Genomic DNA, 21,475 nt, shown 5'->3' with positions numbered 1-21,475 from the left:
AATGCATGTATGTCAAAAAGGGCTCACATATATAAAAAGAATCTAATGAAAAACTTGAAGCCTAGAATTACTGGCATTCAAGTGTAGTGCCAGCTATTCCAGAAGCTGGCTGAGGACAGGAAGATTGAGCCCAAGAATTTAAGGCCAGTTTGAACCACCAACCAACAAACTAACCAACCAAAGCAAGCAAGCAAGCAAGCAACCTACCTATCACCATTAACAGATATATCCCAAATATCCAATAAACATGAAAATGTGGTCAACAAGGAATTGCAAATCCTATCCACAAAACCACTAACAAATCTACTGGAATGACTGATATGATGGCATAATGTGAAACAATCAAAAATTTTTATATACTTCTGGTAATATACACTCAGACCAATCAACCTCTAGTAAACTTCAGGCAACATCTTTTAAAGCTATACAAATTCATGAGCTAGAGTTCAGCAATAACACTCTTAGGCAATATATCACCCAAGAGCTATGCATCTGTATGTTTACCAAGACATGACTAAGAATGTTCACAGCAGCACTACAGTGATAGCTCCAAAAAGAAAAATGATTGAAATGTCTATTAACAATAGAACAGACCAAAAGATTATGGCACATACATAAAAATAGAAAGCACAACCATGAGACAAAACGCTAAACACACACACACACACACACACACACACACACACACACACACACAATGAATCTCAAAATTTGTTAAGCAAAACAAGTAAGACACAAAACATTTCATCAACTAATTACCCTGACTGCTTCACATCACGACGAACAGCCTAGCTTTTCTTTCAACATTAAGTGAATACTTGGCATTCATGAGTTTCCAACAGACTCTAAGAGGTACTCAAATGATCAAAGTATAACACTAAAAGGAAAAACTAGAAATATTACCTCTTTGATCAGCTCAGACTGGCCCACGGTATAGCTGTAGTTTGCAATCAGAGTAGCAATACCAACATAGGACCTCACCAACTCTGCCAGAAGACGAAGGATAGTAGAGGTAGGCATTAAAGGTTTGCTGCCCTTGCCTTTCTGCTTGCCTTCCTCAGAGGTCCGGTCCCCTTCTTTATCTTTCTTCCCTTCTCTAGTCTCCTCTGGAGTTGAAGCTCCTGAGAGAAAGCCAAACAAAAGAGTCAAGCCACAGATAGAAAGAAGACAGTATTTCTTCCATTTTAGGCCACTTATACACATCAAACACTCTGATTACCACTGTAGTTGAATGAGAAAGATGAACATGAACAAAACATAGGAGAGGCTTGGACCAACCATGGATGCAAACCACAACTTCCTGGTGCTTATGCAATTTTATGCTCTAGAAATAGTGTATTAGTAGTAACGCTCTAAATATCTTATTTTTTCTTCCCACATACTTGCCTAGCACACACTTATGTAATTCAATTCAAATGTTGATCTCCTGTGTCAACTAGAAACATGGAAATATTATGTGCCCACTTTATCTCAGGAAAGTATGTGTACATTCTATCGGTTATCTTGTAATTGTTGCGGTCTGCCTCATGAAGACAAAATAGGTACCCAATAAATACAGTCTGCCACATAGTACAAGAACAGACATTTTCTTTGACTAATATGCCATTACCCATACTCTATGTATGGTCAATAAAATGAATTAGCCATAATTTTATTTATATTATTTTTAATTGTATATGGATATGTGCACTAGTGCAGAGATCCACAGAAGCTGTGAGCTACCTGACATGATGTTGGGAACAGAATTTGGGTCTTCTGCAAGAACAGATCCCCAAATTAGCCATTATTTGACTGATTAAGAAAAAGATTTTTGCCGGGTGGTGGTGGCACACGCCTTTAATCCCAGCCCTCGGGAGGCAGAGGCAGGCGGATCTCTGTGAGTTCGAGGCCAGCCTGGGCTACCAAGTGAGCTCCAGGAAAGGCGCAAAGCTACAGAGAAACCCAAAGATTTTTATTATTTTTAATTGTGTGTATGGGTGTGGGGGCATACACACTTTATGTGTGTGCAAGTAATTGGGGCAGCCAGGTGTCAGATCTATGAAAAGTGGAGTTACAGGTGGCTGTAAGCTGCCTGATATGTGGCTGTTAGGAACCGAACTCAGATCCTCTGAAGTTAAGATGGTTCTTAACCACTGAGCCATCTATCCAGCCCTTACTTTTCTCTCATTTTAATCTCTTGGAATGACTATTAACCAAAGTACTCCTAAATTTTATTTTAAAGCTCTTTATTAAAGGAATCAACCACAAAAAGCATATGGACATAATGTCACTAGCACTAACACTTCATAAGTCAGCTTATGAAGTCTACCAAAAGGAATATGGGCTGATACAAACAGTACAACTACAGAATATCACTATAGCAACTATTAACAAGTTAATGAAAATTACAGTTCTATGAACTTTAGCAGCCTGTATCTACAGAACATTGGGCTCAGCCTTGGAAAAAATTACCTAGACAAGTAAATATAACAATGACACCTATTATTCTATTCTAGGTCTGAGACAACCAGTTTCCTTATCTTCCTAACAGATAGTACGAAAGGGAAAAAGGCAAATTGTTACCCTCTCCTTGGGAGGTTCCAGTTGTGGAAGTCTCAGCAGGGGCACCATCAGCAGCAAAGACCTGACTCTGGAAGACAAACACATGTGAGCTGTCATGAATTCTATAAACAGTCCACAAGGGTTAAGATTCCTTTTGAAAAATATGGCTGACACTGCTACAGATTCTTTTTGGTTGACCTTTCAACCACATTTTCTCTGTAATCTATGGGAAGCTATCACAGTGACTAAGATAGTCAAGTAAATAGGAAAATGAGAAACATTTCAAACCTAAAGAAAAGTAAAGTGTCAGAGATGTCCTAATTTTGGATTTTTAGGCAATAGATAATTTATATGTAAAAATTAATACTTTTTCCCAAACAGGGTCATATTATATATAGTCCTCAAAAAAACTTGCTTGTGTTTGTGTCCTGAGTGCTGGGATTAATTAAAGGTGTGGGCCTATCATTCTGACAAAATTAATACTTTTTTTCCTTTGGATAATCCTAGATACCGAGAAAATAGGGGCAATGGAAAAAGAAGAAAAACGGAAGACAGCTGAAGTTGACTTACATTTAAGGAAAAACCTGACTGTGTATCAAAGTCACTGCTCTGACGAGTAAGTGACCGGTACTGCTGGTATACATCATCACCCATGTCTTGCAGGAGCTGGCCAACCTCTTGGGTCATTCCTCCAGGTTTACCATCAGATTTGTCTGCTAGAAAAAATATAAACAAATATGTAAACTAAAATATGGTCCTTTAATTGTGCGATATTAGTGCAATGTTATTGGGTCTGCACCAGTGTAGTAATTATGCTGTAGAACAATTACATCTATAATGGTATATACAAAATAACCTTGGTGTGCAGCATGTTAGACCACAAAGCTTTGTGCAAATGCACTTTACTGCTTACCCAACATCAGTTAATGCATTTCTCAGAACATAAGCCTGTCATTATGTGATGCATGACAGAGAGCATGGTTGTTATTCTAACATTAAATAGTTTTATGACCAAAGCAACTTATTAGTTTTCTCATATTCTTCAACTGTCACTATTAAGCCCAAAACAAACACATTTAGTGTGAAAGGCTTGTACAATGGGAGGCCAGGAACCAAGCCCACCTATTACAGCTAGAGCTAAATCACTGTGTGGACAGTAGACTAGGAGATGAGGTAATGACACTATGATAGGAGGAAAAGCTCTGAAAGGATCAGAGTAGTATATGGATAAAAAGCACCAAAAATCTCCTATTTCTCTGCAGTTATTTCTATCACTGCTTATTTCACTAATTATGACATTTATTTATTTATAAAACCAAAAAGCATGACTGGAATACAACTTTGGGTTCCAAGAATTCAAATATGCTTTTCTAATCACTCACATGCAAAGGTGGATTGAGTGATCTGAAAAGTGAGGAAGCCATGTCACAATAATATCCTTAGCTCTTTGATATGATATAGCTATAGAGACATTTTGTTTTTTAAGTATGAAACTATGACAATTCTTGGTATTTGTTAACAAATTTGTTATTTCTTTTTGAATCTTTGTGCACCCCTCTGTATGATATATATTCGCATACAACAGACATTTGATAGAATCTTCGTCAGTATCATTCAAGATTTGTATCAGAACAGATTTATGCATCTTACCTTAAGGACTCACAGAATTACTCTTGGACCAGTCATATTTTATGGTACTTAGTTCCTTCAGAGATGTGTATTACTTGCCATTTTGTTGAAGTTTTGTTTTTGTTTTTTTTAACAAAGGGTTTCTCTGTGTATCCCTGGCTGTCCTGAAACTAATTCTGTAGACCAGGCTGCCTTAAACTGCTTCTGCATCCCTTGTACTAGGATTAAAGACATGTGCCACCCTCTCCCCAGTGCCATAATAGTTTTTTAAGAGGCAGAAGCAGGAGAGCTGTGAGTTCAAGACCAGCCTGGTCCGCAATGTAAATAGTGTGAATTCCAGGATAGCCAAGACTACACAGAGAAACCCTGTCTCAAAAAACAGAAAAAAGAAATAACTAAAAAGATTTATTTTATGTATGTGTGCAAGTGACTGAAGAGCCCAGAAAAGGGTAAAGCCTGAGTCACAAGTGGTTATGAATTGCCTGATGTGGATGTTGAAAACCAAATTCAGGTCCTCTATAAGAATAACAGCTGGGCGGTGGTGGCGCACGCCTTTAATCCCAGCCCTCGGGAGGCAGAGGCAGGCGGATCTCTGTGAGTTCGAGGCCAGCCTGGGCTACCAAGTGAGTTCCAGGAAACGCGCAAAGCTACAAAGGGAAACCCTGTCTCAAAAAACAAAAAACAAAACAAAACAAAAACAAAAAAACCCCACAAATGCTCTTAACTTCTGAGCCATGTCATTCCTGTAATATTCACTTTTTGATTCTAGGACTCTGGACATAGTACTTACTAAGGCATGTGCTAGTTGAAATGACCCAGGCACGATAACATATCCTTCAGAACCCTGGTTCCAAAAGTTGCCTAGACACATACCTTCCTCTGGAGCATGGTATGCGGCCAAAGCATTCAGCATATCATAGATAACTTCCTTAATAGTATCAGGAATGACAGGCAGAGATGAAGGCTTCAAAGGTGTTGTCTTTACCAGCTGTACAGCATTAGGGCCTTTAATTCTAAGATTCTCGAATTCATCATCTGAAGCTAGGCCAAAATCAACAGAAAAATTAGACAATAGTGCATCGGCACCTAAACCCCATTACTGACAAAGAAGTATCCAGAACAAGGATTGTATAATATGTAGAGCTTGAAAAATAAGAACATTTTAAAAATAGGTACAAATCTTATACTAAAAAAGGCTTTTTTATAAACTATAGAGAAATTTTGTTTTGAAACTTAGATCTATTGTACTTCAATAAGCAATCTCACAAACATTTACATGTCTACATGAACTTTGGAGGAAGTTCACCTATTATATTTCCCCAAATTTCTAAGAAATGGATCCAGAACTCAGCCTAAGTGGTAGTGGTCATTATCTCACTAGTTTCTTATGAAGAAGAGACATTTATATTTTTCCTTTCATATTAATATTTATCATGCATTTAGGCCAACTGTCCTATAAAACATTCCACAAATGATACTAATCTAATTATTTCCTCATAATAAAACACAGACATTATCTTTTTGGCAAGAACACAGGTAGCACTGTAAGCTTGTCATTGCATCCCATGAGCCACATAAATAATTGTTCTTCAGTCAGCGCACTCTATATAAACCATCAACTATAGGTAAATTCTATTGCCACATCAAGACAAAACCTTTGTAGTCAAAAGACTACAGTGAACGAGTCCCTGGTAACTGTGGCAAGTCCTAGAGAAGTTACTGAGAATTACCTACAGAATTTACTGACCCAAATTATCAACCAATGTCTCAATGTCTACCTAAAGAGGATTTTCAGATTACAGATCTTTAAAAGAAAAAGGAAGGAAGGAAGGAAGGAAGGAAGGAAGGAAGGAAGGAAGGAAGGAAGGAAGGAAGGAAGGAAGGAAGGAAGGAAGGAAGGCAGGCAGGAAGGAAAAAAGGCCAGACTTCAGGATCTCTAAGAATAGCAGAAAACGAAACTGACCAGTTCCTGAGCCTCGAGGGGCTGGAAGGGCAATGCGGATACAGCAATTGGCTACTTCTGTGAATATGTCTGGATTGCGGCAGGCAGCTGGCCCCAGGACTCGAAGAATGTAGTTGATCTCCCGGGAGCCGAGACTGCCAGATACAACACCAGAGGTAGTACTTCCAGCTCCACTTGTAGCTGCTGAGCGAACAACCTAGTAAAAAGCATTGCCCATTTAGTTTCTAAAAATGTAATTGTAAACAAAGTGTTGTTAAAGATTAAAATGCTAACTAAGCTTTGTCTTGAAACATTAGATGACAGCTCCAGATATTTGAAAGATACACTTGGTCTTTAAGCCCCTTTATAATTTAAATAATGTGTCTCACAAATTATAACAGATCTCAACTATTGATACTTATATAACTATTAAATGGAAAGTGTATCTGATCACAGATACCATATAGCATCCACATTTAACTAAAAGCTCCAGTCTCCCCAAATATTGCAATATTAAGCTATAATGGTTCAAAATATGTAATAAGACATCCACTTAGGAACAAAAGAAAACAGTTTCTTTAGTTAATCATAAGTTTGAGATGATAGTTACATTAGCTATCAAATTTTATGGATAGTTTCCTTTATGATAAAAATGTTCACAAAAATAACATCTTCTGGTGTTTAATGCATTTTACCAAACTAGCCATGCTATCTAGTCTAGTATATTTTAAGCCTTAAAGAGGTATGATTTATCTAGCTAAGTATTTTTATTTTAAAATACAAAACCTTTTAATGTAAAAGCATAATTTATAATCTGTGCAGCTGCCTACTGTTTGATATTAGACAGTTTCTTGATATTATAAGCAATTCAAAATATTTTGTCTACCGGGCGGTGGTGGCGCACGCCTTTAATCCCAGCACTCGGGAGGCAGAGCCGGGCAGATCTCTGTGAGTTCGAGGCCAGCCTAGTCTACAAGAGTGAGATTCAGGACAGGCACCAAAGCTACACAGAGAAACCCTGTCTCAGGAAAGAAAAAAAAAAAAAAAAAAAAGTAATGCTATCTGAATTTGCCGGGCGGTGGTGGCGCACGCCTTTAATCCCAGCACTCGGGAGGCAGAGGCAGGCGGATCTCTGTGAGTTCGAGGCCAGCCTGGGCTACCAAGTGAGATCCAGGAAAGGCGCAAAGCTACACAAGAGAAACCCTGTCTCGGAAAACCAAAAAAAAAAAAAAAAAAAAAAAATAAAATAAAATAAATTTGTCTACATGTTTTGAAAAATTGTGTCAAATTCTTAGCCATAAAATTTGTATATGAAGTACTGGAAAGACAGCTCTATAGTTAAGAGTGTACTATTCTTGTAGAGACACTGAATTTGGTTTCCAGCACCCAAGTTAGACAGGTTAGAACTGATGGTAACACCAGCTCCTTGAACTTGCTCTGTAGACTAGGTTGGCCTTGAACTTACAGAGATCCACCTGAGTGCTGGGATTAAACACGTGTACCACCACGCCTGGTTGAAAATAAAGTTGTGGGTTTTTTTTGTTGTTTTGTTTTGTTTCGAGACAGGGTTTTTCTCTGCGTAGTTTTGCGCCTTTCCTGGAGCTCACTTGGTAGCCCAGGCTGGCCTCGAACTCACAGAGATCCGCCTGCCTCTGCCTCCCGAGGGCTGGGATTAAAGGCGTGCCCCACCACCGCCCGGTGAAAATAAAGTTTTTAAAAATAATTTCTAAATGAAAAGGTTATCTTAATCCACAGTATGAAACTACCCTATAATGTGGCTGGACCAATTTCCAATCTTACTGAAAATAAAGAGTATACCAAGTTCTTCACAACTTGTAACTTCACACTATATTTTGCCAACTTGGTAAGTTACTGCCACTGATCTTCCTTTGCTCCCTATTACCTACTTCAACTAGTATTTAAGTCTTTTTTTTTTTTTTAAAAGATTCCCTTCATCCAAGATTGGTCTATATACAATCTTAGCATTTTAAACATTCAAGAGTTTGTTTTTAGTCCAAATTCTGTCTTTATGTCATTGATTCTTCCGCATTGAGCTCAAATATGCTACCTTACACAGTTGTTCTAAGTCTCCTGATGTACACATAAGGCAAAACCAAACCAAATGAAGAAAAAAGAAATCTAAACACATGTAAGTACAAACTGTTACAATTTTTCTGGTAATTAAGCACATCTTTTGATATATTCTGATTTCCAAGAATCCCCCTAATTTTAATAACATGAACAAAGCCAGGCACAAAAATGAATATGGCAACGCTAATTTACATGTGAAACAAAATAATTTTTCAAGACAGGGATGATGGTGATAAGTAGAGAGACTGAGGATTCTGCAAAAGTATGGAGGTTTGCTTTACTTGATTTTCAAGGCAGGGTTTCTCGATGTATTTTTGGTGCTTGTCCTGGATCTCGCTCTATAGACCAGGCTGGCCTTGAACTCACAGAGATACCCCTGGCTCTGCCTCTGGGTGCTGGGATTAAAGGCGTGCACCACCACCGCCCAGTATTATTTTCTGATTTTTACAAGTGAGTAATTATTAAACACCCATCACAGTGTCTCACTGTAAAATCAGGAACATAAAAAAAAAAATCTAGAACAAAGACAGGAAGTAAAGATCAGCATCAGACACCAGAAATACTGACCTTTTCCATAGTATGACGAAGAGTACATGGATCCTCAATGATGTGTCTTAATAGAAGGGTGACTAGGGGGGTAAAGCCATTGAAGCCTGAGCTCTGGGTCAAATTCAAGATCATTCGTGTACTCTTCAGCTCTGCAAACATCATGGCGTATTTGTGGTCCCTGGTGAGCCTCAGGCAGAGGCGAAGGGTGGCATGCAATGTGTCTGGGTCCACAGGAACTCCCAGCATGCTCACACAGGCTCGGATTAGAACAGTCACCATATCTTCCGTCAGGCCCTGGATTAGGATCTCCCCAATTTTTGTTTCTTCTAGGCTTGCCTCTTTTTCAGTGTTTGTACTCTCTAGGGCCAAGGGGATATCTAAAAATGGGGGATAGGGAGAGGTTGTATACAATTAGACATTTCATCCCATACCTCTCCTAAAGCAACCAGCTATCACTTGGTCTGAAAAACACACCAAATTCTAGGACCAGGTATGAAGGTAAGCAGAGAAGACCATATATCTTACTGTTCTTGAAAAAAAAAAAAAAAAAAACAACCACGGGCCACAAAACTGGCTAGATCTAAAGCCATATAAAGGCACACTATCTTTACTCAAAACTTTTCAAAATGTTCAAAATAAGGAGGTTGGAGATATGCCTCAGTGGTTAATTTAGGATCATGTACTACTCTGGCAGAAGACCCGTGTTTGGTTCCCAGTGCCAATGTAGGGCAGCTTACAATGGTGTAAATATAGCTTAAAGGGTGTCTAATGCCATCTTCTGGCCTCCAAAGGTGCCCATTCTCTCACACATGGTTACAAATAAAAATAAATCTTTGAAAAAAGGAATCAAAATTAATGCAGTATACAGAAATGTGAAACTATAATCCCAACTATTTGGGTGACCGAAGTAGGAGGATTGTGAATTTGAGACTCACTTGGGCTCTATCTATCTAAAAACACCATTTGAAGGAAAACAAAAAAGACCTGAAATACTTAGGCCATACCACTGCCTTTATTTTCTTTACGTTTGATATCCATTTCTTTGCTTTCTTCCAGTGTCTTCTCTAGTTCCTGTCCATTGCTGCTTTTTGAGTTTTTATTCAGTCGAGGTACCCTGAGGAGAGTTAGCATCACAGGGCGTCGGTTCCCTGTTTCTTCATTAACCTAGGAATTCAAACAGACAAAACAAAAATCTCTACATAAAAAGGAGGGTGGGGCGTTCTTTCAGGCAAGATGCTGGAATAGAAAGGAACTCTGGCAATTTACCCCATCTATACAATATACAAACATTAAAGCTGAAGGTATCTAGAACAGTACACATATGGAACTATAAGGAATTCTGAAATTTCCAAGAAAGCAGACATCCTTCCTTAACAACAACTCTCTAATCTATGCCTGAACATAAAAAACTCACTTCAAGGAAGAACAGTATCAAATCACCACAGACCTATGTCTTGGCCTATGATTATTAAAAAGACTCAGTTCCCCTAAAAATCTAAAACTGGATTTAGAAGTTCCTTAACATGAACAGACTCCTGATTCAGAAAACAAACAAACAAACAAACAAACAAAAAAAACAAAGCAAAATGCACTAAGGACAATACCCCCTCTTCAATAAAGTTTACACTGTTAGTTGAGCATGTACCTGTACCATTGTAGTGAACTGGACAGTGTATCTTCGTCGGCCTGCAGTGAATCTTACACTTGTTTCTCCAGATTTCCAGGCAGAATCAATAGTGCTGTTGTTGCTAGCACTGTAACTACACCAACGTCCAGAGCGGTCATCAAACCAGCGCCAGTTGTTACTGTTAGACTGTAGGTACTAAATAAAATGCAAATGCATAGTTTCTTAATATTTACTGTAAGCTTTATTTTCTGTCAAGACAATCAGCAGTCATCAGGATACATTGCTTAAAACTAATGTAGGAAAAAAGGTGTACTACTGGACATTTAATAAAGTTCTAAGAGGCTTTTGGGTGTGTGTGTGTGTGTGTGTGTGTGTGTGTGTGTGTGTGTGTGTGTTTGTTTCATTGCTTGGTTATCTTTCAGAGCCAAAAACCTAACAATTTCCCTGTCTTGCCATCATCCAGTTGTTTCCAACAGTTTTCTAAACAAGGAGCATGATCATGAGAGATACAATGAACAAATTCTATTGTTAAGTTACTGAGATATTATGGAGTACTACAATCTTTGCTTTAGGAAAGTATTTCAAGTTTTTTGCCAGGCAGTGGTGGTGCACGCCTTTAATCCCAGCACTTGGGAGGCAGAGTCAGGCGGATCTTTTTGAGTTCCAGGCCAGCCTGGTCTACACAGCAAGATCCAGGACAGGAACCAAAACTACACAGAGAAACCCTGTCTCCAAAAAAAAAAAAAAAAAACTAAAACAAAATCAAATTTTTCTAGTAGTCAAAGAGCATACTTCTATAACATTGATTCCTTGAGTAAGATCTTGAGGCCTTATCAAAATAAATAATTTGAACTCTCCATTTTTAAAAAGAGACCCAACTAATGCAATCCCTCAAGAGTTGTATTTTGGAGAGATCGTTTTACATTTTTTTCACTTCTCCACTCCTATCTTCTGATCTATTCTTGCCTCAAGAAATGAAAGCATTGTGTTAAAACACAGACATTGTACTTTACACACCTTGGTCATTTGGCCTCTTCTCTTTGATGAGATGGCTGTTTTTTCATAAAAATCAATAAGTAGCAACACTGGAGTGATCCACCTTAAAAAAATTATTTAGGTCAAGACAGAAACATGCATAAATTGAAAAAATATCAGGCATCTTACAATTAAATTGTCTAACCATAAAACCCTCAAGATTTACTTCATATATGCTTCAGAAAAGTGATTCAGGTGGTCAACTCTAGAGCCAAATCCCAAGAGAACAGAAATGAAACCAGAACAAAGGGCGACTCACTTTGGGGTCTGAACCTCCTTTTGCTCTTTCGCAGCCTGAAGGCAGGGCTGAACCACTTCTAAGAGCTTGATTAGGACATTGAGGATGCCACTTGATTCAACCACCCAGGCACAAGGTAGCTTCAACTCCTGATTTTAAAACACACAATCATAAAGAGGTTAACATTTACATAACTAGTTTAAAACACAAATTCTATTTATCACTTATGAAAGATTTGATTTCAGATGAGTTACTTCAGTTCTCTACAGTTTGGTTTCTTCTTGAGATAAGAGTAAGTAATGTTTGCCGGGCAGTGGTGGCGCACGCCTTTAATCCCAGCACTCGGGAGGCAGAGCCAGGCGGATCTCTGTGAGTTCAGAGGCCAGCCTGGGCTACCAAGTGAGTTCCAGGAAAGGCGCAAAGCTACACAGAGAAACCCTGTCTCGAAAAACCAAAAAAAAAAAAAAGAGTAAGTAATGTTTACTTTAGGGTCATTATAATGACTTTTTTTTTTGTTTTGTTTTTCGAGACAGGGTTTCTCTGTGTAGCTTTGCGTCTTTCCTGGGACTCACTTGGTAGCCCAGGCTGGCCTCCAACTCACCGAGATCCACCTGGCTCTGCCTCCCGAGGGCTGGGATTAAAGGCGTGCGCCACCACTGCCTGGCTGTAATAACTTGCTATGCACTTGTTTTATTTCGTTTTTTGAGACAGGGTTTCTCCTGTAGCCCCCGGCTTTTCTGTAATTCGATCTGGAGGCTAACCTCCAACTCAGAAATCTGCTTGCCTTTGCCTCCTAAGAGCTGGGATTAAAGTCATGCAACACGACCACCATTTAGTGGCTGTGTAGTCTTAATGACATTTAAATTGTTAAGGTTTTTGATTTACAGAGAAGCTCTATATTTCAAGGAAACTAACACAGTAATGGGGGTTCCACTTAAGTGTTGCGTTTAACAGAAAACCAATGTAAGTGATTGTTCAATAGGTGGCTATTTAGACAATAAAAAACAATTAACAGAATCATGTGTACGTGATAGGAGAAAAAAATCATAATATCATCTTAGTTGTTTAAATGAAAAGGACTAGAAGGAAAAAACCTGTAATTCTTTTTAAGGGGGGGGGGGCGGCGCTATGACAGAGTTTTCTTTATATTATAATGTTACTGAGGGATATAAACATCTAATTCTTCAAAACCTTTCTCATAAGTAGCTATTCTCAAAGCATTATGAAAACTTGAACTCCTATTTTACAGGAAAGTTTCCAGATAGTCTGACATAAATATTGGTTTCATCAAAATTACTGTAAAGGGGTTTATTCTGGTAAATTGAAGTTTTACTGTTATACAAATGAAGAACCACTTCTCCAAGGTCAACTGCCTTCTGGTTTTTATATTGTTAAGAACAATAACGTATCTTGTCCAAACTACTCCTTTGCCTGAATGACCTGCTAATCGATAGGACAAGGAAAGAGTCAGATTCAAAATACCTTAAATCTAACAACATCCAATTTTCATAGTTTGCTATATTTGCAGCAGCTAGTTAGAATTCCTCAGTATTCCACAATTACTGTGATTGTCATTTAAATGCCCTTCAAAAGTGACATCTGATGCCCTTATGTATGTTTGCAATTGAGTATGCGTGTGTAGAAGCCAGATACAATGACCACATCTATCATCTTTTCACATAATCCTTGTTCTAACCAGCTCTTCTTGCGTTATTCAGAAATGATGCACATAACTTTCCAAACTCAGAACCTTCTATTTTGCACTTCATTATACACGTTTTAGCCTATAGGGAAATTGTGGACTCACATGAAATACAGGGATCATGCTTTGTACTTCTCAATTCAATGTATTGTAAAGTGCTGGCTAATTCTTCAATAAATGAATTGTGAGGCCAAAAGATATGTTACCTCAAAAAGTAGTGTTAAAAGCAAGATTCTAGTAGCCAAATTGGAGGCCTGTGGCAGTGTGGCCATCTGACTGATCCACTCTGACACGGTTTTTGTGTCACTTGTTGTTAGAGGAAGAGCAGCATTGATCAATACATCAGCAGCTTCCCACACCTAAATTAAAAAAAAAAAAATGACAAGTCATGTAACTACAGAGTAACGCAGGGTCTGTGCAAATATTCAAAAACTTTAAATATACTCCCGCCAACCACAAACATATTTGCTGAAGAATAGAAATAACGATCTACTTATAATAGGGACTTAATCAAAGGGCATAATCATTAACAATTATTCTAAACAACATTTAAATTTGCATTTATTTGTGTATACATGCCCAAAGAAAACTTGTAAGAATGGCTCTCTCCTTCAACCATGTGGGTTTTTGGCACTGTACTTAGGTCATCAGGCTTGGAGGTAAGTGTCTTTTACACCGAACCATCTTGCTAAATCAGTTATCCTTAAATTGCATTACAGAACACTAATCAAAGGAAAATGAATATCTAGAAAAGTTGGTGCAGTAGCCTAAATGATTATTTCAATCTTTACTATACCTCCTCTGAAATTATTGTAAAATCAAAGCCCAACTACTAAAATGCTAGAATACTAGCCAGGTTATAATTTGCAAAATGTTTAATGCGTTAAAATGAGTATCTCTGCTCTTCTCTACTTAGGTAGAGAATACATTTTAGTAAAAGACCATGTTATCTAAGGTTTATGTTTCTATGCATTAAAACTTATGCTTTGACCAGGTGCCCAGAAGAAACAGAGACTAGTGAGGCTGACAGGAAGAGGTTTAGTTTAACTGAGTCACTTGGAAAGGACACTCTCCAGTCTGTTGTAGTACAGTGTCTAAGGTTCCCTGTTTTTGTGAGCTGTTATACATGCCAGGGTAACTGTCATTGAGTCATTTCTGCTCCAGTAAGAAACCACTCACACATTGCTTTAAGTGACTCCCAAAAAACCTCACCCATTCATGTAAAAAAACAAACAAAAACCTTAGGTTTCCATTATCCCAAACCGATTTCCTCTTTTAATTTACCAACTGCTTCAAGATTTTATGAAACAAAATCTTAATGATTTAAATACATGATACAAAATTATACATAAATACACAATGCAATACAGCTATTTCTTTATATGGAGATTTGAGATCATTTGTATATTATCCTATTTCAACAATTAAAACACATTGATTTTATAATAGTAGAGAAAACCAACACTAAAAAGTAACAAAATTTGATGTTCAGTACCCATCAGGAAGTTGTTACACAGGAGGGAAAAAACATATTTTGTTAATATAAGAGATGAAATTTAGCTCAAGGATGATGAGAAACATATTTAGATGAATCTGATGGAAAACTTTTTGTGAAATGGATAAAATAATTAATGTAGACAACCAAAAGATTTCAAACACAGAATACAAACATATCAGGTAGAATGCAGGGCTTTTCAAAAATGTAGTTTTGATAAGATGACAGGAAAACAACTTTAAATACTCTCATCTTTTGATACCTTGGGACTTACCTGATTGACAACTTGCTTCAAAATCATATCACGATAGTCTGCTCCATTACGCTTGATAGCTGTCATGATCAGATCACAAACACGGTATACCGTATCAGGCAGCTCATCAAGAAGATGGAAGCAGCCTGGTAACATTGTATCTGTGAAAGTGTGGAGCTCATCTTGTTCCAGTGGGTCAGCATCTTGAAACTTCTCCAGACATTTAGCTTCTTCCTCTTCTTGTTTTTCTCGGGCTTTACGTTCCTCTTCCTCCTTCCTGCAAGCAACTTCCTGGAGGCAGGAAAGTTAGTGTGGCTATATATGGCATAGGTGAGGTGTTTGAGTACTATATACCTTCTTAAACAGTTGAAACTTTCAAGTGGGCATGGTAATGAATGTAACAGTGACCACATGGTTAATGCAAGATAGGGAAAACAGACTACCAGGACCCAAAAGCCTTGTCAGTTGTTATCTGCAGCATCCTATGTACTATTCTCCAGAAAACACATTTTTAGATCCTATCGACTATTTCCTTTCCAGAGTGGTAGATTTAAGTAATATTACCCAGGAACACAGCTAAGTTTGGACTACTAGTTACTACCAGTTAGATTTTGAGTCTTATTTGACAACGAAGACTGAATCTCTAAAGCTTCATTCAGGTCTATATAAGGTAGCTTAAGGATAGACCAAAAGGTTGAAATGAACAAGTACTCCCTTGACTTTCCCCAACACTATGCAATGATCATAGAACAAGAATTACAGTATTCACAAAAATACAGATTTATGGGAGAAGATACTTTTGGATGTCAGGTACCTCAGGTGATTCTGCCCTTTGATCCATTGGAATATCCTGTCCCAGAGACATGGCAATTGCTCTCATCATTTGATCTTCTTCAGACATGCTAAGATCCTACAGAATGAAAACAGAGAATCCAAAAAATATATACATCCCAAAACAAAGAAACCTAAATAGGCAACTCCCAACTGATAAGGAAAGGGAATGAGTCCAGAATGTTGTTTTCTCCAATTAAACCCAACTAAGGCACACTTACATGGTTACCGCTACAGGGACAATGGGGAAAATTACAATGAAAACTAAGTATAGAAGAAAAAAGCCCAACAAATGCAGCACGGCAGTATATTCTGAAGCTTTTAAGTGTTAGTACATAAAACATTGGCATAGAACATAAGACAAAAAGGGTTATCAGCAGCCAAACCAGGACATAAAAATGTAAGATTTTTCTGTGTTAACTCACCCGAACAACTCCTCCTATGATCGGAGGAGGATGGGTTAAAAGGTATTCTGTTGCTTGTTCCATTGTGCTGGTGTTCAATAGGGCCTCCATGGCATGTTCTCTTGTAAAGCCCATGTCCATGAGCTATTAAAAACATGTAAGAGTTTAGAACCACATTAAGAGATAAGTAAAAATACATTTCAAAATAGAAGGAACAACTTAAGTTTTTCTAAGTTTACATGAACTAAGTATTTCTAATCCAGGGTGGTACCATATCATGAATGTTCTTTTATCTTTAGTCGGTCTCTAATATAAACATTAAGGTGCAGTTTCATTCTCTCTTAAAATGGAGGCCAGGGCAAATAATTACTATAGTTAAAGATTTGAGATTGATACAGAGGTATAAATTAGTATCTATTTTCTGGAATAGAAACTTGCAACAATAGAAAAAGTACCTGTAAAGCTAACCCAGGAATTCAATTATCAGGAAGTGACTGACATACATTAGAGTTTATATATGAGGAAACTACCACAGCTTTATAGTGTCCAACTAAAAGAAATTTAACTCAACAATTCCTAAATGAGAACAATTCCTAAATGATAGTATAACTATATACAAAAAAGAATTATATACAGATATAAAATCCTAAATTTTCTAAACAATTTTTATAATATAAAATAGCAATGCATATACACATAAGACAGAATTGAATAAAATAAAAGAATCTTAATAATAATAATAATCATCATCATCTACATAAAAATTTGAGCAAGACAAATGCCACGGACCCAGTATGGATAGAAAACACTGTTTCCAGAAGACATAAATCATTAAATGAAAATCTCAGTGCCAGGCATGGGATACCATCCTAAGTTATTATTCAAGTACTTCCCAGTGTCCCATCAAACACTACAGGATATTACCTTAGTTCTTGGTTGCCAATGATAAACTAGGTGGTTAAGATCCTATTGCTAAAGACACAACACACTTTGGTTTCAGGACAAGATATAATAAAATTATAATGGAACTGGAGTATGCCTCCTTCCTGGCTAGTTTTCATAGTGCCAGAAAGTGCTTTGTGGGTCACTTAGGAAGAAAAAATAATTAACAGAATTACCCTGCTGTGAATCTAGGTATACTACAGAAAAACCTTGGGCAATGGTGGCATGATTACTATGGAGGTAACTAACTGCTTTCTCAATGCATTTGAAACCTGCTCTACAGGAGGTAATTTATACCTTGTACTGTATACCTGGTCAAAAGCTGGGGCAGTCATATTGTCAAGCTGTCTTCTAAAAATTTTTACCTATAGATAAGTGCTGTTCTCAGCCTTTGTCAGAAGTTTCTCTTTGCTGCAGGTAATAGTTAATGCAGAGATTTCTAACTGCTTCAAATGCTGAGACTAAGTAACTTCAAGTGCTTAGCCCATTTTAAACCTACCCTCCAAAGGCTCAGGAAATATTATGGAAGAGGACAGAAAGAACTTAAGATGGAAGAAGGGAGAGAATACTTTTGAACTGCTTTCTGGACATATATCACCTTTGTAACTCATGAACTGACAATAGTTGTGGCTATCTGAACAAGATGAATCCAGTGAACATTCAACTATGAATGGTTAGGGGCTCACAAAGTCCCACCTCTAGCTGAGGAGCCATTAATAATTTGTGGTTGCTAGGTAAGAGAGTAATTCAGGGTCTGACATTAAGTTTCCCATGTTCCAGTGGGTGGTCATATACCCATATACACAGATAGCACTAACAGGATTCAGTGTCTTATTTTTAAAAATTAAATGAAGAAGGGTACATGAAGGCAGAAGGGAAATGGGTTGAGGAGACTTTGCAAGGAGGTTGAAGGCGGTGGCTATAATAAAAAAATAATGTATAAAATTACAAAGAGTAAAAAAAATTTCAGGAAAACAATGTTAACATATTCTTGGAAGCTTTTCCTCCCTTCTAGTCTCTAATTTTTAAAATGCAATCATTTTAAAATGATATAGATTTAGAGGTGATTCACAGTTTGAAAAAGCTTTTCCTGGAGAATAAATTTAACCACAACAATCTTTTGCATTAGAAGTTAACCAGAAGGTAACTGAAGGCAGTTTGATTACCAAAAACATTCTTTGCAGGATCCTGATGTAATTAACATGTAATTAATATGCTTAAGGATACAATGTATTACCTATATACAGTACTGGGACCATATCCTTCACCTTTCCTCAGAAGGAAAAAATAAATGATTTGAGAAAAAGATCTCTAGGCTAGTAGAACCAAACACTTAGGGGTATAGAAGCTTAGAAAATGTGCAAGCAAGAGAGGTGGCAGCTAACTTTAATCTCAGCATGTGGGAGGTCAAGGCAGGATTCTAAGTTTAAGGTCAGTCTTGCATGCAAGTTAGACGTGGTAATTAATAAAACACAAAAAAATTTATGAGCATTAGATTCTCTAAGGTGCAAATCATAGGGTCTGGAATCTGAGATTAGCACTCTTACCTGTTGTAGCTGTTGCTGGTTGACTTGAGGTTCTCTGCGGGAGCCACCTTCTTCTTGGCCTGTGTCCTCTTCTCCTCGAGATCCTTCCTTCTCTTTGCTCAGTCTCTCTCGAATCACAGGTTCTCCACGGAGAATGTGGCACAGAATGGCCAGCATGGACTCAGCCATTCGTCCCCCATATACCTTAAGAGGTTTCCGGTTCCACAGGTTCTTGATGCAAGTAAAGGCTGCCTGTAAGTCATTTGAAAAGTGTTTGAAGACTTTCCCCTCAATTCAAACCCCCAGCAGTTTTCTTTCTACAATGAGTTAGTTTCAACAACAACAACAAAATGTAGACTGACTGGCACTGAGGTGGTTAAAAACAAAGTATAGTGGAGGTATTTAATTCATCCATAAGTACCAAGTACCAACCAGAAGCTCATACTTCATGTTTACAGCATGAAAACAAAACAGTCTTTATGGTTAGTTTTTTGTAAACGACCTTATGTGAGAATCATATTCATTTGTTTTTCAACAATCACATTTTATTATAGACAAAACATAGTGGCAAGCATTCAGTTAGCCTGAGAAAATTTTCTCCTTTGGTTTTATAATGCAGAATACTCACTTTTTGAGTTACTACAAGGAAGCGGAGGGCACTGAATTGTGGAAAGCTTTGGACCCCTCCGGGCAATTTGGCAGGCAGCGAATGTGGAGATTCGAGGACTGTGGTGGGATTTACCATCTTTTCTACAAGCATAAGCCAGGCATCTAGGAATTCTCCTGTGCCATCAGGTAAATCTGAATGTTCCAATCCCTCAGAAACGGGAACTTTTCCTCCCATGGACAGAGCCCAGTTGAAAGTTCTAAATTCAAATAAGACAAAGCATGTGAATAGAATATTAACTGGTATTTCACATATGGGAGAACTTACATTTTAAAGGATTCAAAACACTACTACACTGGTACTAGTTCCTTATTTTCTCTCCTCTTGGTATTACTTATTTTTTCTCTTGAGATTTAAAATAATCACATCACTTCTTCCTTCCCTTTCCCCCCTCCAAATGCCCTCGTATACCTCCTTGCTCTCTTTCAAATTCATGGCTTCCTTTTTGATTGTGTTACATGAATATATGTACAAGTATATAAATGCATATATGTTGCTAAATATAAACTGCTCAATCTAGATAACATTCCTTCTATTTTGGTGGCTGATCATTTGGTATTAGATAACCAACTGGTGTGTTCTTTCTCCCACTTTCAGACTTTTTTAAAGTCTTTTTAAAGACTTTCTCCCACTCTCAGCATTCCTTATTTGCCTGTGTAGATCTCTGCATAGGGTTGAGTCCTCATGGGCTTTCCCCCTACATTTTGGCATGTCTATTATTATTATCCTTGTTCAGTTCATGTTTAGGCTGTCATGTTGGTGAGACTTTATAGGTGCAGCTTATGATATTACTAGGAAATATAGCCTCAAAGTAAAGACCTGATCCTTTGGCTCTTAACATTTTCCTATCCTCCCTTCTACAATGTTCCCTGAACTTAAAAGTTATATTATATATGTATCCAATGGGACTAGACTCCGCGACTCTGCATTTTGATTGCTTGTGACTTCCTGTAACGGTCTTAGTATACTGCCAAAGACAGCTTCCTTGATGAGGTGTGACGACTACATACATCAGGCTAAACTAAGGAGAAGCTACGATTACTTCTAATATGCCATTTATGAACTTTTTATAAAGACTTAAAAACATCCACCCAAACGGGTTTAGTTTATCTCAAAATCTTTTGGCCAAGCAAAGTAAACCAAAACAAACGTACTGAATTCAAAGAAACAAATAAAGTCATTTTATTAAAACAAACAAACCAACAAAAAACCCCAAAAGACTATGTATTAACAATGAAAAGCCAATTATGATAAAGAGAATTTTTTATGAAATTGTTCACGGTTTTTTTTTAATTTTATGAATGTTAGCATACACTTATCTATGTGTAAACATGTGAATATCTGTTACCAATGGAGGCCAGAAGAGGGAAATCAGATGCCCTGGAACTGTAGTTACAGATGGTTGTGAGATGCCAATAGGAATTGGGAATAGAACATGGGTCCCCTGGAAAAGCTGCAGGTATTCTTATCTGCTGAACAACCTATCTAGTCCCAAAGCAGATACTCTTACTATATCACTATATTTCCCTCCTTCTTAGGACATACAAACGATAAAAACTAATGGCTTTCTGTATATATTCAAACATCACAGGATAAATGACTTAGAAAGCTGTGAGCTGGTAAGGCACATAGTAAAGATCAAAGTGCAAAAAATGATTCTCTGTGAAGCAAATAATCCTTACTCAAAAAGAGCATTGTGACCGCCAGAACAGAGAAATTTCTGCAGCATAAGGTGGTAAGGATACTTTCTCTCATCAAACAGCATTGGAGATGTGAATCCAACTGAACAGATGAAGAATGTCAGCCTAAAAAAGAAAAAAAACAAACATTTCTAACACACACACACAAAAGCAACAGGAAATTAAGTGAAAAAGTAAAAAGGGAAAATTTAAAAAGCATTTAGGTGACAGATTAATTAGGCACCAGAATAATACTTGCCAATTAGTTAAGAATTAGAAGCTCAGTGAAATGCAGCTTAACTTTAAACCCATGTTCTAAACTAG

General features: G+C 37.5%; 1 protein-coding gene across 40 annotated transcripts in view; it reads right to left on the bottom strand.

The window, feature by feature from the left end:
• Huwe1 (HECT, UBA and WWE domain containing E3 ubiquitin protein ligase 1) overlaps window positions 1-21,475 on the bottom strand; it is a 195,775-nt gene that overhangs the window by 37,238 nt on the left and 137,062 nt on the right. For 26 of the 40 annotated variants that reach the window (XM_076562377.1, XM_076562359.1, XM_076562367.1 and 23 more), the window contains 17 exons: window positions 21,155-21,277; window positions 19,434-19,671; window positions 18,827-19,057; window positions 16,359-16,481; window positions 15,917-16,012; window positions 15,124-15,393; window positions 13,561-13,713; window positions 11,674-11,801; window positions 11,397-11,478; window positions 10,398-10,574; window positions 9,757-9,916; window positions 8,771-9,129; window positions 6,134-6,329; window positions 5,044-5,211; window positions 3,112-3,257; window positions 2,563-2,629; window positions 904-1,121 (listed from right to left, as the gene is read on the bottom strand). In XM_076562377.1, coding sequence (XP_076418492.1) covers window positions 904-1,121; window positions 2,563-2,629; window positions 3,112-3,257; window positions 5,044-5,211; window positions 6,134-6,329; window positions 8,771-9,129; window positions 9,757-9,916; window positions 10,398-10,574; window positions 11,397-11,478; window positions 11,674-11,801; window positions 13,561-13,713; window positions 15,124-15,393; window positions 15,917-16,012; window positions 16,359-16,481; window positions 18,827-19,057; window positions 19,434-19,671; window positions 21,155-21,277 — 2,935 coding nt within the window. The remainder of the gene's footprint in view (window positions 1-903; window positions 1,122-2,562; window positions 2,630-3,111; window positions 3,258-5,043; window positions 5,212-6,133; window positions 6,330-8,770; window positions 9,130-9,756; window positions 9,917-10,397; window positions 10,575-11,396; window positions 11,479-11,673; window positions 11,802-13,560; window positions 13,714-15,123; window positions 15,394-15,916; window positions 16,013-16,358; window positions 16,482-18,826; window positions 19,058-19,433; window positions 19,672-21,154; window positions 21,278-21,475) is intronic. The other 14 variants (XM_076562362.1, XM_015987469.3, XM_076562368.1 and 11 more) reach the window with 4 other exon arrangements.

The sequence above is a fragment of the Peromyscus maniculatus genome, chromosome X, assembly GCF_049852395.1.
Source record: "Peromyscus maniculatus bairdii isolate BWxNUB_F1_BW_parent chromosome X, HU_Pman_BW_mat_3.1, whole genome shotgun sequence".
Classification (NCBI taxonomy): Eukaryota; Metazoa; Chordata; class Mammalia; order Rodentia; family Cricetidae; genus Peromyscus; species Peromyscus maniculatus.
The sequence above is the reverse complement of the archived record's forward strand: the minus strand, read 5'-3'. Positions and strand labels throughout refer to the sequence as shown.